General features: G+C 40.6%; 1 protein-coding gene across 1 annotated transcript in view; it reads left to right on the top strand.

Moving 5' to 3' along the window:
• CNTN3 (contactin 3) overlaps positions 1-17,935 on the top strand; it is a 106,058-nt gene that overhangs the window by 21,185 nt on the left and 66,938 nt on the right. Inside the window, exon 2 of the mRNA XM_017829897.1 lies at positions 4,934-5,066. Within this exon, the coding sequence (XP_017685386.1) occupies positions 5,012-5,066 (55 nt within the window). The 5' untranslated portion in view covers positions 4,934-5,011. The remainder of the gene's footprint in view (positions 1-4,933; positions 5,067-17,935) is intronic.

Below are 17,935 nucleotides of genomic sequence, written 5' to 3'. Positions count from 1 at the left end.
GAGATTATCTGCTATCAGGAAAAGACTGGCTTGATAAATTCTGTGCAAATGGTTTTGTTCTCGTTCTTTTTCAAAAGGCTGTGATTGTAGCATTTTTCTAATTATTTTTTTTTTTTATTATTGAACATGGAGAGGCCAGTGTGTAGTCACCATGCAAAGCTAGAATATTTTCATCATGGCCCTGGTTCCTGTCAGACTTAGGGCGGGGACTATAAGAGGCAGAGGCTTGATTCACTGATGTGGAAGATTAACATTCTACCTCACAGGTATCCCTCATTGAAACCATTAGATTGGGTCATTTTTCACAGCTATTAATTTCATTTTGAGAGAAATTAGAAATGGATATTCCTCTCCCCAGGAAAAAAAAAAAAATGAATAAAAAGGGCTTCTTGAAGTTGCTGTGGGGTGTTCCACAGGTTATCCAGGTGAGGCCCTGGCACAGGTTTCCCAGAGAAGCTGTGGCTGCCCCATCCCTGGAAGTGTCCAAGGCCAGGTTGGACGGGGCTTGGAGCAACCTGGGCTGGTGGAAGGTGTCCCTGCCCATGGCAGGGGGTGGAACGAGATGATCTTTCAGTCCCTTCCAACCCAAACCATTCTATGAGTTTAGATTCTATGAGATTCTAATAATTCCCTCCCTCAGCAAAGATACACTGACCTCTAGTGTCAGCTCATCGGTTCATTTTCTGTGCTGTGGTTTGGGATCGATACTGACAAATAGGTTCTAGGTCTCTTTAGCTCAACTAAGTTCCAGGAATTCCTGATTAATTTAGTCTCAGTGACTCTACAAGTTCCTCTAGCTCAAACTCCAAGTTTAATATGAACTTGTCAGCCAGATCTGTCAAGTTCCAGTTCTATATATAGGAATAAAAAATCCACCTTTGGGGAATTACTGCTTTTTACACTCGACTCTGGGTAGTAAAAATTAAGGTCACTGAATAAAATTACTCACTCTTGAACCTCTTCCAAACTTTTCATTGCTTTCAGACATTCTTGCACATCACATTCTAAATTATATGGTCTGTGAGTGCATAGGTTTTAGAAGGCTAATGCTGAAGGAAGAAAAAATCAAGTTTAATTTCTTTATATGTGTGTGCTCCCATTCCACTTAATTTGTTTGACTGGCGGATTGTTTTGGGCTTTTTTAATTCATATCCTGTTTTCTTCAATGGACTTCTTGGAGGAACTCATGAGAATTTATTTATCTCTGAGAGTTAAAGAAATATATAATAAAGAAATGAAATCTGGTATTTTTTCCTGGTGTGTTTGCACCACGTCACAGGTTTGCTTTCTGACTGCTTTGAAATATCCTTGGCTTTTGAAACCAGAGAATTATCTAATAGTGGGAAACTTTCTAATTTAAAAATATAAATATATTTCCTTTTAAATATTCTGTGGGTATTACTCCCTTTGTTTCTTTCCTATCTTTTCCAAGCACAGCAGGTGCTGCTTGTCTTTATCCCTTCTGGACATCCTTTGTCCTGTCTCCTTTTGCAGACAAAGTGCTGAATTTCTGTGGAGCAAATTTAAGTCCAATTATTTCCAAAAGCACCAGAAGTGATACTGTGGATCTACCTTTTTGTTTCTGCAAAAGGGGGAGGCAAAATTATTCTTTTATTATTTTTTTATTAACATTACATTGCTCTCCATTTGTAAGATGTGACTTTTTGGAAGCAAAATCAAGAGACAAAGGGCTGGGATTTTTTTTTTTTCTGTACTTTTCCTCTTTCTGCATGTGGATGACCCAAAAAATGACCAGGGTTGTGTAGGAGCTTTGAAGGTGATGAAGATGCTGAGTGTTGTCATCAGATTTTGAATCCCTGCCTTGGCAATGAATTTCTTTTATGCAAGCTATTCTGATAATCCAGCACAGGAAAATATGTATATTTTGACAAGTGACTTTGTAATATAATGGGTTTTTGGTTGTTAGCTCTGATGAGGACCCGATTTTTAGCTTAAGACAATAAGAAAGAGAAGGTTGCAGTGAAGCTGAGCAGCAGTGGTGTTTAATACTTGATTTTTTTGGGGGGGAGGGGAAGCAATTTCCAAGGAATAACCATTCTCTAGTGCCAAAAATTGACCAAGAGTCTGTAAACAACCTGCTACCACCAACTTGGCCTTGGTGCTTGAAGTCAGGGACAAAACCTACTCTTGGCTTCTTCATTTTGTTTGTTGCTCATCAGTGAACTGAGGAGAAACTTCAGTGAGTTTATACTTGGGTGTTCAATGGGTGTGCATATGGATTTGCATCTCTTTAAAGAACCAGTGTGTTATGGAGCATAAAGATACCTTTATCTGGCTTAAAGCTGTAAATTTGAACACTGCTAAGTGTCATGCTTTAAAAATGAAATGTTGGTATTCAGGAATAGATCCTAGATTAGCAAAATCTTACAGAACAGAGTGAAAACGAAGTGTTTAAAGTCATTTAAATCTTACAAGGTTAGCTGGTAACTACTGTTCCCTCTTTTAGATATTAAAATTTATTAAAATATAATGCAGCCAGAGGTTGGGATGTGTTTTTATGATTTTATACCCACAAAGCTTTTCAATATTTTTTTTTTTTTTAGCTTCTACCAAAGCAGTTTTTTTCTGGCCTGAAATGGATCTATCATGTTCTGCTTTGCCCAGAGCACCTAAAGAACAAAACGAAATTAATTTAGCTTCTCCATATTTTTTTCCCCTTTCCTTGCAAGATAGCTGACACATGAGAATGACCTACTTTAATATTCTTGCTTCACCTCCTCCCTTTTTCCCTTCCTGCCCTTCTGGCTTGTCCTCACTGCTCAGGGCAAACACTGCAGCTGGAAAATCTCAGTGCCATGGGCTTGGGATGGGGATGGTCCAGCAGGATTTAGCACTGCAGCCCAAACTTGGGGGTGTCCTGGGATGCTCCTGTGCCAGGGTTATGTTTGGATGGTCCTGCCTCTGGATGTCCATGGATAACATTCCCTTGGGGAAGGCTTTGCAGATGGCCATTGGAAACACGGGGCAGGGAATGGACCATTCCAAGTGTTCAGTTTCAGCAAGAAGTTTTTGGTTTATTTTTTTTGTTTGTTTGGGGTTTTTTTGTTGTTGTTGTTTTGGTTTCCTTTTGAGTGTGTTTTTTGTGGGTTTGATTTGCTAAGGAAGAAAACCAAAATAAAACAAAAGCTGAACAGAAAATTCAAGTTGTAAACAGCAGATCTGCCACAGAACAGGTTTCTGCCTTTGTGTGTGCATTTGGCCTGATTATTCTTTTTTTTGGCTCAAAGAAAAGTTTGGACAACCCTCTCAGGCACACAGTGTGACTCTTGGGGATGGTCCTGTGCTGGACTCTGATCCTTGTGAGTCCCTTCCACCTCAGTGTATTCTGTGATTCTGTGAAGAATTAAGATGTTGCCAAAGCACTGGTAAGTTTTTAACGTGCCAAATGAACAGAATTCATTGGACTGGCATCACTCCCTTTGGAAACCAATAACATTTTAGTTGCATATCTTAAAATCTTTGAATCTGAGGTCTGTGAGAACTGAGTGATGCTCCTCAAACTGTTGGACCCAGGGAGCTGCCTGGGGGTGGGATATTTCCCCTCCTCTTTTTAGGTGCTTGGAAATTGCTGTTCCCCTGCAGGAAAGCCTTCCCTCTGTGCCAACTTTGCTGGCAGCAGGTACCTGCTGGGTGATCGATACCTGTGACTTGATAGAGATGTGAGGGCTCGGTTTTGCTTATTTTCTGGTTAGAAACACATGAAAAAATCAGAAAGCAAGAGCTTTAACAGTACAGTGGAGAGGATGCCACTGTCAGCACAGTGCACCTTGCTGTGGGAGGTGACTGACTGTATCCTCTGTGAGCCAGGGATTGCAGGATAAGGAAAAAACACTGTTCTTGTGGGAAAGGGCCATGTGATATGTTTTGGAAGAGATTAAATTCTAGAAAATGATGATTTGGGGATGTATCATAGCAGGCACTCTCTGTATGAACTCTTTTTTTGAGGTGCTTAGCTTGAAATTCAAACAGTCCATTTACAGAAATATTAAAAACTTAACTCATGTAAAAGGCAGTTCCCGTGGAAACATCAAGTTCAGACATCTCAGACTTGGCTCCTCAGAGTTAATAGTTGCTTTCTTGACCTTAATGTTTCTGTGCACTGATCTGTAGACTAATTCCAGAAGGAATCATTTAGTCTGGTCTGTGTGCTACCCTAACCCTTCCTCTGCAGAGAGAGGATGCTGTGGAAAAAAAGCATGTAAAGGCCACAGTTGTCATAAAACTAAAGAAAAATTACTGTAAAGCTTTTTTAGGAAAAAAAACCCCAAAACTACAACAAGTAAAATAACAATGTCATACCCAGGCTAGTAGACCTTGGCACAGGGTTAATCATTTGGCCAGTGGCAAAGGTAGAGGTGGCAGCAAATGAGTTCACTGTCTGTCATTGCACCTGATCCTGAAATCTGAAGAGGAATTAAAACCAAAACAGCCATCAGTGAGCACATCACACTCGAGTGCATCAAAAAAAGGATGGGTTAGGCATGACTTTAATTAAATCAGTTCCTGCACACGTTGTATTGATGCCAGCACAGTGTGTACAAGGCAAGTGCAGCACAAGCTGCTCTGTAACAAGTGTGTTGAGCTGCTGATTGTGTCTGATTGCACCTCGTACTCTCTATCCCTTTAAACCCACTGTATCTCACAAATAAATGAGTGCTGGAGCTTGGGGGGAAGTAGGAGCTACAAAATCAACTTACCTGTCAGCTCTGCTCCTGCTGGAATATGGAACTTCTAACACCTTGTAGAGCTAAGTGTGGTGTATCCATGTACCCTTCTGCTGGGGATTAAGTCACAGGGAAAAAAGAGGAACATTAAAGGATCTGTCAACTTTGTATTTATTTAGAACCATTAATGAGGAAGCCGGTTCCTAAAGATCATCCAGGGATTCAGTTTTATGTTTTTCTTTTAACAGGTTAAACCTTGCCACCAGAAAGACTAAACTTACAGCTTTCCTGAGAGAACCAGAGTTACTGAATTTAGGAGACTGAAGATGCTGCTGCTGTGGAAACAGCTGCTCCTGGTATCATTTGTTGGCTGCCTTGGAGGTAACAATCATCTCTAACTTCTGTTTTAGAACTAGGCATAAGTTCCCAGATTCCAGAACTGCACTTGAGGAGTAGGACCACAGAGGCTTTGAAATGCAAATGTTATGTAGAGTTTAGAAACCAAGCATGCAATAGATATCTTTAAATAATACAAAATATTGAGTGAACTAGAGTAATGTTTTTGCTCCAAAGTTACTGCATAAGGATGTGCTTTCAGGGCAAGCAGAAGATATTCAAATGCATTAAGGATGTTGTTGGTAGTGCTGATTTAAGAGCTGCAATATGTGTTTGTCTTCAGCTGGAAACTTCAGATTCTGGCTGTAGCTGGAAGGATTCCTGCAGCTTTTGTCAAAACTTCGTTTGCTTTGGAAGGGAGTTTATTCCTGAGCAGCAGCACTGTTACTGCTGCAGCAATTCAGTAATTCAGAGCTTTGCTTTTCTTACTGTGCCAGGCAATTCTCAGTGGTAGGAACTTGTGCTGCTGTCCAGGTCTCCTCTCTGGTGCCACATGAGCTCTGCAGAGTCATTTTTCTGTACCTTATTGAGGTCAGTGCTCGCTCACAGCAGCACAAGTCCCAGGTTTTTCTTGGTGATCTTTTGTTTTCAGCACTTGTTCTGCTTCAGCATCCCCAGTAATGCCAAGGTGTGTGTGAGGGGGAGAGGAGAGGCCCCTGTTCTGTCCTCAGGGATGGACTCTTGGTGATTTCTGTGCCTGCTGGCAGTCCCAGGCCTGCCAAGAGCAGGATAGTGCCCAGATTCCCTCCTTGCATCCCCTTCAGAATGGTCAGTGCTGCTTTGGGAAGGAGGGCAGTACTTTAATTGTAGCATGTGAATCAAATGGTTTATTCCCAGGATCTCTGGTGAATGGACCATTTTTCCTTGCAGGACTCTTAGGGCAGGGATGGATAGGAGGAAGTTCTGTGGCTGGGCTGTGCAGTCACCTGGCTGTGATCACCTCCTGATGCTGTAGCCTGTGCTGTGCCAACCTCTTCCTTCATCCCCTTTCCTCCTGTGCCCAGTCCTGGCTGCCCTCAGGAGGGTTGGATTCCTGCATGAGTTGCTCTAAAACATAGCTGTGAGCAAAGTATATGGATTTAGCTTTATATGGAGGCTCAGAAGGCCGGGATTTGCTTTTGGCTTAGTCAAGAACTTTGAAGAAAGGGAAACGACATTGTTAAGCCAATCTGTAAAGTGAAAGGTGCTAATGTTGTCTTTATCAAATCCAAATGTTTCTCTGCAGAAAAAGGAAAATCCCAAGAGACTTAACTTTTTTTTTCTCCTTCAGGACTACTTTGTGGGTTGCTTTCTGAAAGAAGTCATGGGCATTTCTGCCACTGAAACAATCATACAAGACTTGCACAGAATTATTAGTTGAAAGAGAGGGGATTTGCTTTTCTGCCCTTTAAACTGATGGGAGCAGAACTCCCTTCTTAGTACTTCTTTTGAGTAGGGACTGTCTTGCTGTTGGGTCTGTGCTTTCCCTGTGTCAGTATGGCCCATCCTGGGATTGCATTTGACCCTGTGAAAATCCCAAAATAACGAGGGAGAGTGTGGCAGGGAGCTGTTTCCCTGTGGAAGGTTAGGGATGGTATTCCATGGCATTCCTCAATGCCAGTTTTGTACTCCCAGCTCTTTTGAGCAGCAGGAGTGTGTGGCAGTGGTGCTGTGTGGGGCAGGAGGGGGATGTTGTGATCACCCCGTGTTACCTGGGGAGTGGAGCCATCCCAGTGAGAGCTGTGCCTCTGCTTTGTGCCTGGAAACACCTGAAGCTGAAAATGTGTTTATAGCCTTAAAATACTTGAAATATGGAAACCCACTCTCTGATGTCTACTGCAACATCTCTGTTAACTTTGGGGAATTACTTACAAGACCATTTAACCTCTGCCATGTCTGAACTGGCAAAATTTGGTGTTATAAATGTAGCAAAACAGTTTGTTGTTGCAGAATGTGTGTATCCACTTCTGAGTCTCTTACATAAAACTTCAGGTAAAATCCAAACATTAAAAATCATTGTCTACCTAAAATTTATTTTTTTTTTTTTTTTAGGTCTTGTTGGTTTTGATTTGCTGGATGTTTTTGTTGCATTTATATTGGAGTGCTTAACTAAGATGTATGAATAGTTTTCATGCAATAAATCACATCTATTGGTGATGGCATTCTGCACATTATTTGTAGGAGAATGAATGATTTCATTATATTTGTGGTTGCGTGAGTGTTAGATGAGTATTGATGCTAAAATGGCTTTGTTTTTAATCTGTTAAAAATAATGTCTTTCTGTAAGTTTTTCAGTTGATCCAAGGATGATAAGGGCTAATAATTTTATCTTGCTGTAGGTTTTAGTTTGATCTGTACAATTTAATAGTTATACTTTGAATCACAACAAAAATCTAAGCTACGGATATAGAGGAGAAAGCTAAAGCTAAAACCCCAATATTTTGTTCATAGTTAACATCCAGTCAAATGGTTTTTTTGCAAAACAACAGTCACTTTACCATTATGGAAGTTGTACCTTTTTAAATTGCAAAGCATTGAAATCTTGTGGCTCGGTGTGTTGAATTTAAATCTGCTCTTTATTTAAATTGAAAACTTTTTGAAGTAGTACACAAGGTAACATCCAGACCCAGGAGTTCTCCTCGTCTCCCAGGCACTGCTGGTGTGTTGAGAGCAGTAATATGGACAAATCTGTGAACATCCCTCAGTGGAGAGTCCCAAACCAGTGTTTGGAGTGTGAGCAGCCACATCTGCCGAACTACTGGTGTGACACCCCCAAAGCTTTGCTCTCATCACTGACACCTTGGCAGTGCTTTATGGGGACAGAACCTCTTCCTTCATGATGAAATATTTTTTACTCACCTCTTGAAGGACTTTTTTTTTTTTTTTTATCCTTTCATCTTGCCTGCATTTTTATTTCATGTCATCTCAGTCCTTTTGGGTTATATTTAAAAGCAACATAGATGAAAGCAAGTTTTGTTTTGGCTGCCTATGAAGAATCCTTAAGGATCCAGGATGATGGGAAGGTTTCTTATGTTAAACTGTATGAACTCCAAATGTACCAAATGTCTTCCTGAAAAAATATCTACTCAGAAACATGTAGTTCCATGCAAATATAACTGTGAAAAAAGAGACAGTATGAAAGAGATGATTTAACTGCAAATTCCCCAGTTCACATCTCTGAGCTCAATATTTTCAACAGCAAAGTTGGCATTGACTGTCACTGAGTTTACTAATGGAGAAATGCTTGTTTTTCAGCTAATTACTAGTAGAATACTTAATTTCCAATGACCATTACAATAACAAGGAAAACATTGCTAATATTTTGAAGTGGAAATGATTCTGGATTTCTGTAAGACTCATCTTCCTGTGCTCGTCTTTCCAGCCCTTCTTTGCATGTGTTTCAGGTCATCTCTCTGCACTTGGGCACCTGCCAAATGTCAGCTTGGTAGCCATGGGGAGTTGGTAGATTGGAGGACCAGCAAGAAGTCAAGCAAAAAAGCTCTTTTTCATATTTCCAAAGGCCAGATGGCTTGGTGGAGCAGGACTGCTTGGAGGCCTTGAGCACCCAGAGTGGATATATAGCCCTGATTTAAGGTTGTGCAGTTGCCATCCTTGTGAATGTTTTTTGGAGTCAGAGGCAGCACTTGCAGAGATGAGTTTGAGCCAGATGCAATTTGCTGAACAGTGTGAACTGAGCATTTCCAGCTGCCTAACCCATCTCACTCAAAACCCTGCAGAAGGTCTCAATCCTGACATATAAATCTCCTGATATTTGGAGACTGGGCATGTGCTCAATGTTAGCATTACCTGTTTGCTTCAATTGCATGAATGTTACTGGGGGACCTTTGGAACAGCAGGCTTGTAAAATCCACTTGGGAATCCTGTGCTTGAATTGATTTCAAGCCAGATTTTAGTAAGAGCGTGCTTTAGATGTAAAAAGAAGTTGTTAAACAGTTTTGGAGAATATTATTTTAACCTGTTATTAAGATAGATCAGCAGGTATTGTGATTCCCTATAGAAAACAATTTTTCTTACTCTCTGCTTATAAGCAAAAAGACAGTTCTTTTAAGACCTGTCTGCAGTTCAGTGTTATGAAATAACTTCATAGCTGCAGAAATGGAGATGATACTGATCTTGGCTTATAAACCTTGACACACTCTGTCTTTGCAGATAATGTATTTCAAACTGGTTCCCTTATTGCAGTGTCCTATATTGAATTGCTTTTCGTTTATCTGATGTGAATCTTCATAGTTCATCAAAGGGGGGATGTGAGAGCATCTAATAAAAAAAACAGTGGCCCTGGGGCTTTTGTTTATTGATGTGTGATTATATCTGCAGGACTAATGATGCTGTGGTGTTCTTGGCCATTTACCTTGGGGAGCAAAAAGGTGATTACTTAGCATTAAATATATATATATGTGGAGTTTCAAAATGTCTGCCTTGTTAGGAAAGGAATTTAAAAACACATGCTTTAGCATTATTGTGTTTAAATTACTCTGAAGAGCAACTTCAAAGATAAAGGCCAATAAAATATGCAAAACAACATGAACAGTTAAAAGTGCAAAACTAAGCTGTGAGCTGGGGGTGAAGTCATGAATTAATTCCAGGTGTAACTTTTTGCAACTTTTCCTGCTTCCTTTTCTCGCTGTTGCTAATTTTGGCTTTATTTTCCTGCTCAGCTGGAGAGGAAGAGGAAAGCTCTGAGGGAGTTGTGTCTCCATCAGCCTTAGGGCTCACCCAGCCCTGCACAGCAGCCCCACTCTGGGCACAGGCAGAAGTTTATTCTGCTGTCTCATAATTTTCCAGTGCTAAAACTGACTGTGCTCTGTTCTCCCCTGGAAAGGTATGTTTTTAAAGTTTCTCCTGAGAATTTAGAGGAAAAACAACTTTTGAAGGGTGGTTGAAGGGGAAGGACAGCTGTGAATAAAGAGAAGGTTCAAAGGAATGAAACAAGGAGAACTCTGTGTAAACGCATAAAATTTTTCTCCTTCAGGAGATGAAAGGGCACATTTCAAAAAGGGTGTCCAGGGTGAGACCTGGAGACACCACTTGGATTAACTTTCCCTTCTAAGCTTCTAATTCATTGCCACCACAAACAGTGTATCCTAAGTCTGTCTTTACTGCACTTATTTAAATAGAGAAAACCAAACCCAATCATTATTAAACTTTTTTCTTCAGCCATTGCAAGCTTTGACAAAAAAAACCTCAACAAAACAACAAACCACGAATAACCCCCCCAAAACCCCTAAACAAACACACAAACAAAACCTCCAGCCAAAACACTATGATAATATGTAGAAACTATTTGAATATTGAAGTCTGGTTCCTGTTCTGTCTCTTTATGCTAAAATTTGTAAACAGGGAGGTTTTCTATTTAATTCCTGTTTCAACAGCCCATTTGAGTTTAAAACTAGATCATATTAAATGTATTTCTTTGTCAGTTCAGGTGTTTTTATTGCTTTCGTTTTCATTTTTTTCATTTTGTTTCCTCAGTCTGATACAGAAATAAACTGTTAAACCCTCGGGCTCAGCAATGTCATGTGTAAGATTCACACTTCTCTTTATTAGTATTAAGTTTAGGAGACTTAGGAAATTGGAAAGCATGATTCTTTCTTTATTTTCCAAAAGAGCATGAAAACAAACCTTCTGTGTTCTTACTGATCTGTTGTTATGATTAAATCATGCCAGAGGAAAGTAGAAATATCCTCTGCAGAGGAAACTCTTGGATCTCTGCACTTGCAGTACCATTTTATGAGGGGTGAGGGACTTGTGCATGTGCAGAGGGTCGTGGTCAGGTTCTTGCTTTGCCCTTATATCTTGTGTACCATATTGATTGGAAGTGGAAAGGGAATCCTACTGGAAACAGTGTGATATGGGTCCACTTTTTATTATCATTGCACTTTACCTGCATCTCAAATATCAGGACCTGGTAAGAACAATATTCCTGTTCATTCTGGTGTCCAGTGTAACTGGAGATAGGCTTGACTTTTTCATGAATGGTTTGGGAGGGACCTTAAATCTTATCCAGTCCCTGAGCAGGGACACCTTCCACTAGCCCAGGCTGCTCCAAACCCTGTCCAACCTGGCCTTGGACACTTCCAGGGATGGAGCAGCCACAGCTTCTCTGGGAAACCTGTGCCAGGGCCTCCCCACCCTTCCAGGGAAGGATTTCTTCCCAGTGTCTCATCTAAACCTACTCTCAGTCCATTTATAGCCATTCCTCTTGTCCTGTCAGTGCAGTTCTGATGAACTGTAGCAGAGTATTTGCTGCCATCAGTGTGCAATTCCTAGTATAGTTCTTGGGCATTGGAAGCATGCCAACTCAGTTTACCCCTGAGTAAAACAGATAAAGCTCTTACAAAGCTGCTATAATTTTGATTTAGTCTTTGGTGAGGAGTTTCTGTATGGGTGAGAATCCATTTGTAGGAAAAAAATATCATCCCTCGCTACTCTTGTTAGAATTCAGTTTTCATTAAGAGTTACAGCCTTCAGACAGAGCCAGTCTGTATCTTAATGCATAATGGTTTTGCATATTAATATTAATATCCTTTTTGTGCATTAGACATGTATAGTCATAATGCATCTATGCCAGCAGTGACTGTCAGAACTGTTTAGCTGGGATTGCTTGTGTGTTGCTACCAAGATTCGTTGCACTGATAGAAAATCTGGTTTGCTCATTAAATTAGTTACTAAATGTAAGGAACCAATCTTAGAGTTCTGCTTTTCTTTGGACTGTTTGGTGCTTCAGGATCTGTCAGCAGAAAACAGAATTCTTGGAGTAAATCTGAAAAGGCACCTGCTGGAGGTTTCCCTTTGGACATACCATCACGGTTAACTGATCTCTCGTGGTGAACACAGGACACACAGCCTGGGATCCAAGCCCTTGGGAGCAGGGAATTTGTCCTGCTGCAGGTACCCCTGGGCTGTGAGCTGACAGATGGTGGGAGCTTATTGCAGCCCCAGTTTCACCTCATCCCACACCGGTGTAAATCTGTGCTCTGCCTTCCTCTGCAGCTCTTGGGCTCACTGCAGCTGCACTTGGGCACTTGTGTCTTAGCACTGGGAGCTTTCCTGTTTTCAGCCTGCCAGTGGATCACACCCATTTAGGAAAAGGCTTTTTTAGGGCTTCTTTTCACACTTTTTAGCACTGTTGCAAAATGAGCAGCAATGGAGAACGACGTTTAATCTGTTCGCTTGGAATTGGGTGAGGGGGAAAAATAGTCTCCTTCAGGAGATCTTCTGTGTTTTCTTGTTAGCTGTGTATAAACCTGGGGCTGTGCAAGGCCATGGAAAGGCTGTTACTGATGTAATGGCCTTTCCCCAGGCTCAGTGGATTTCCAGGCTGTATTGCTGTGGTGGGTGTGCTCTTATCAGTTACAATATTTAACTCCCTAAGTACAGAAAATGCTGTGATATTAAAATTGTTTTTGAAGAGAGACCTTAAATACCTGTGAAAAGCCTCCTCGGTTTCTGCTTTATCTTCTAAGCTGAAGAAAGCCTTCTCTTGAAAAGCATCTACTTCTTGCAGCAGATACTGTCTAACCTTAAAGCTTAATCCTCACCTTCAGACAATTAATGCTTCATTTCAACAAGACAAATGCCATCTTTTTCTTCATTAATTAAACTTACTGCAGATTTTATGACATTTCAATGGAGAAATTCTGGCTATAGTGGCAATTCTGAATTTTACATAAATTACCAAGAAGGATTTTTCAAGCGCTTTACCCTGCAGTAAAATTTTGTTACTGCAAATATTACTGAGCATGAAGGCCATACATTTGTACTTTCATGGTTCTTCTGCCTACTGTAGTTTAAACTGCAGTACAATAGAGCAAGTAACTCCAATATATTTCTTGTAAAAGGTTATAGAGCGTGGGCCCACTGAATAGTAACCCCCACCAGAAGACTTGCTCAAATCCACAAGCTAAATATTTATTCAGTAAGAATTGTGGTAACTCTCAGTGCCTTAGAACTTCTGTTTGCTGAAGGTTTTAGTGGATCATTGCCTGGTGTTTTGTTTATAGTTACTTATTTGCTGTGTGACTTCAGCCTCTTGTCCCAGACAGCTTGGAGAAGATAACTGTTGAAGATTCCCAGCTTTCCCTCATTTCCCTTGGTATGTAGCACACCTGCCTTGGGACAAGGGTGAGACAGGAGCCTCCCCACAGGTGCTTTTGGGTTGCCCAATACTGGCAAAGTTTCAGAAGAAGTGAGATCTTATAAGTGGATTTTTCCACCTCCCATCCCATCTCATCCCAGGGTGGTACAAGGGGACAACAGGAGCAGCCTCTGAGAGGCTCTGCAAGGTGGGATCTCTCTTCAAAGCATCACCTTGTCTCTTCTTCCCTGTCCTCCAACAGCAGCTGCTGAAGTTATTCCTCTGCACTTGCCAGGCTCTCCCTGCTGAAGAGCTAAAAGCTTAGTTTGGCTGTTTTGCCTGTCCTCTGATGCTTTGTATAATGACATGAAGATGAATTTTTAACTTATTACCTGAAGAGAAATCCCATTGTTTCTTTGGCCTTTTGATGTTAAACTCGACAGAAGCACCCCGGGCTTGCTTTGTCCAGCCATCACTGATTGAAGTGCCTTGGCAAGTGTCTCAGTGGCTGTTGCTGATGACCAGGATGGATGAGAAATCTCACCTAGTGAGACAGTTCTGGGATTTTGGGTGCTACCTTTAATTTTCTATTTCTTACCTACAAAACAGATGCAGGGATGTCACTGCTTTGGGATATCACTGTCTTGCAGGTGAATCATCCTATGGGGATACCAAGGCAGGCAAGAGGAAACCCTCTTCTATCCAAGTGGAAAGGTGAAAGACATTGGGGAGGGAACACAAGGGAAAAGGACTTTGGGAGATTTGCTGTGCAGAGTCTGCATCTACCCTTTCCTTGGGAAGCTCAGAACCCTGCAGAGGAAAAAAAAAACAACAGATTAAAGCAGTTGTGAATGACAGCTGAAAACCAGGGAAGGTACACTGGGTTGAAATCTAGAGCTGAATAATTTGGCAGATGTTCAGGAAAACAGCAGAACTGAAAATAAATACTTTGTTTTGTATTTTAAAAAGCTTTTCCATAGAAACTCTTCTGATTTTTGTCATCGTTCTTTATGATCAGGTTCAAACTGAATGCTCTAGGTTTTCAATTTTTGGTGATTTTCAATATGTGGCTGCTGTCCCTTTGGACAGAAGCTTTATTTGTGCTGTAATTAACCTTCCAGTTTCTTGTGCAATAACAAATGGGATAATAGCAGCCTTTAGCTTTTCCAATACAGGATGTACATATCGGTGATGAGATTTCAGGGATCAGTATTTATCAGGGATTAGAACACAATTTACACACTGTTTTTTCAGTAAAAAATAACACAACATTGTAAAGTAAAAGCTTAACCTCACCATATTTACTCTACGTGTTTGAAAACCTAAGTGAATAAAAGCTCATTTATATTCTTGTCTGATTAGCACAATCAGAACTTATTGATGCTAAAACGAACCAGATTTCCATAACTATAAACAGAATATTAAAATATAGCTGTCTAATGTAGCATGATGTTTTTTTCCTTCTTGGCTGGAACAAGTAGTTATGACTTTCTTGTTGACTTTTTAGGAGTCTTTTAACAAAGGCATTTCAAACCCATGCCTTGGGGCAGGAAAACAGACCTTTTTCTAGACAAGTGCTGTTTACTGTCTTGGAATAGAAAGCAGATGACATGTGGGTAAATGTGTTTGTGCCTGGCTATCCTTTACTCTTCCATAGTTGGGGCTCAGATGTTCAGGAGCTGAGAACTGACTGGAGAAACATTTGAATGTAGAAATGACTTTATTTGAACCAGACACTTACAAGTATTTGTAGTATTTTACTCCAGCAGAAGGGAATAGGAAGTTCAGTGAGCAGGGGAGGTAAGGAGTGGCTTTATGCATTATGAATTAAGAACTCTATACTGAAGCTAGCTGGATGTTTTCCTGTGGTGTAAAATGAGAATCACACAATGGTTTGGGTTGGAAGGGACCTTAAGGATCACCTTGTTCCACCCCCCTGCCAGGGGTAGGGACACAGAAATGTGGAATAGCCTGATGCAAAGGGTGCAGGGCTTCGAGGAGACCTGAGTTGGAGTAGTGATGACTGTGACCTTGTGCAGGTGACTCAAATTTCCATTCAAATTGCCAGGAAAAAAGTATAATGACAAGTTTTTGTGTGATCCCAGGGGTCTGGGTGAAAAGAGTCATAAAACTGAGACTTGCCACGCTGTCCTAAATACACATCAGGGTTTGTTCCCATATCATAAGTGTCACTTTGTTAAGAAATACCACGTGTGAGGAATTGGTGGATTAGCATCAGTTTTATTTCGTAGAGACAACAGAGTACATCAGGATCTCATTTTAAATAAGCAGAAAGTGTTGCTCCTGTGTTTCCACTCCAGAGTTGTGGATTGGAGAGGCTTGAAATGCCACCTTGTCCCCAGGGAGCTGCGAGTCACACCTGGCTCACAAGGCATCCACTGTGCAAAATAACTCAATGCAACTTGGGGTGCTCTGTGTGCTGCAAGGAGCAAAGGATTGCAAAGAAAAACACAGCATTCACTTGCCTTTGGCGGTGGTTGTGCAATGAGAACTTCAAAACGGTTTAAACCTGAATTAAAAATAGCTTAATTTGCATAGTCAAGGGTAATTAGTGCACATTTTATCCCGATTCCTCATACAGCTATTTATATCTCCAAAAGCAACATGGAAAATCCCCAAATAGTTCAATGTTGGATTCAGTTAAGGATTCTCCTGTACCTGGGAGGTGGCAGATAAAGGTGTTGCTGTGGATAAACACCTGAATGGCAAATTTTGATATTGAGGATAACAGGCAAATTGTGACATGAACAGCCTCTAAGTACCAGGCACAGGATTTGATTCACTCTGATGTGAATGTATGTGAATATACCCCAGTGTAAATCTTGCAGTGACATCTTAAATGAGCATTAAATCTGCTCCTTGGTCATTTTTAGGAGGCTTTTGTGTAACTTGGAAGAGCTCAGGTGCAAAGAAGAGCTGGTTTTCTAAGGCTGTGCTGCCTGTTCAAGAAATGGTTTTAGCCAGTTCATTCCAGGTTATTTTCTGGTCTTTATGACCAGAGATCATCCATGGGTAGGGGCTTTATGGGTTGGGTATTTTAAGGTTTCATCACATTTCTCGTTTTTAAGGCTCACCGTGTAGGGAGATCATGTGGGCCATTATTTAATGAGTCAAGGCAGCTCTGGGGGTGTGTAATGGAAGGAAAGACATTTTCCCTACACTTCTCAAACTGAGAAGAAACATTTATCCTGTATCAACAGCTCTAAAATGGGACAGATTCGTTCCTTTCCGTGATATTTTGTGCTGGCTGGAAAGCGATTCCAGCAAGCACTGATAAAAAACAGTGTTTTTGGAGATAAACTACTGACATTAATGGTGCCTTGACTTTTTGGGGATAGGGGGAGTGTGACAGTTCTTTCTGCCTTAGAATTTATAAGAGTTGCCTTTGATTGCAGCTGTAGAAAAAAACCTAAATCTGAATTTGCTTACTAGCCTGTGTAAAACTTTATTGTATGCCATAGACTGTAGTTTAAAGAAAGAAAATTACATGGCTGAATCTTTTATATATATTTTATATATAAAATCTAAAGAGTCGTCTAAAATTTCAGATCTGCATCCATAGCATTGCTGCAGAGGGGGCATATTTCAGTTTTTCCGAGAGCTTACAAGTGAGTGACAGCAACGAGCAACATATTGGAAAATATTACTTCTAATTCATTTTTTAAAGTTTTTTGAATCTTAACGTGAAATATTGTATTCTGTAAAGTGATTCTGATGAGAAAATGAAATTGCATAAAAGCATAGAGGAAATGAGGAAGAAAAAGCAGTTGTTTCAGATCATAACCTCGTCGGGTGGGGTGACAGTTCCAATTCCATTTGAGTTCTCTCCAGTTCTCATCCTTTTTATGTTGGATTAAGTAACAGTTTTTTGTCTTCTTATTCCCATAGCAACCTTATCTCTCTTTATTTTTTTGATGTAAATCTGCTTGTCTCTTACTATCTTTCAAAGCTTGGGCATGAATAGCTTGTGAAGAAGGGGAGTGTGGCAAGGAGAGAGCAGAGAGAAGAGGCTTTTTGGCACAGGAAGGAAGGGGAAGCATATTTTGGAGCAAGAGAGAGATGTTTTTTTCCCCCAAAGCTATTTATTACATCATTTTTCTGTGTAGTTTTTTTGTGAAGACTAAAACTTTGCTGCTGTTTCAGTAAGTTGTGTGAGCATAACTCTTTTTTAAAAAAGTCTTAGGCCAACCTACATACCCAGCCAAAAATACAGACTTAATGTCCTGCAACATTATGGTTTTATATAACTTTGGAAAAGTGCCACTGCAGCAAAGGTGAGCCTTCACTTGCCACAGTTTTGTTCCTCATGGAACTTGGAATCTCTGAAGAGAAAGTTGAGTACAAGCAGGGATTTAGGGTGCTGTGTTGACCCCCAGCTTTGTGTCCAGCTCTTCTGCCTGGTGGTCCATGACCAGTGGTCCACAACTGGAAGGATCCTGAGCAGGAATGCTCTTTGAATCCTCTGTATCACAGGGATGAGGCTTCAGATCCCAGTAGAAAACCAGTTTGTCCAAAAGGGTGCACATGCTCAGGTGCATCTGTTTGCTGCTTTAAGGCATTAAGTAAGGTTGAAAAAAGCAGCTGTTGCTCCATCTCTCTACATCTTTTTCTCATATTAAATATTTCACTTGATTGGACTTGCTTAATATAATAAGTGTCTGACGTGCAATGGAGACATGGAGACAATGGACACCATTATGATCCCCTTGTATTTTTAGCTATTTAGGCTTTATGCCTAAATTTTGAAATGATTAAC

The sequence above is a fragment of the Lepidothrix coronata genome, unplaced genomic scaffold, assembly GCF_001604755.1.
Source record: "Lepidothrix coronata isolate B3197 unplaced genomic scaffold, Lepidothrix_coronata-1.0 Scaffold170, whole genome shotgun sequence".
Lineage (NCBI taxonomy): Eukaryota > Metazoa > Chordata > Aves > Passeriformes > Pipridae > Lepidothrix > Lepidothrix coronata.
The sequence above is the reverse complement of the archived record's forward strand: the minus strand, read 5'-3'. Positions and strand labels throughout refer to the sequence as shown.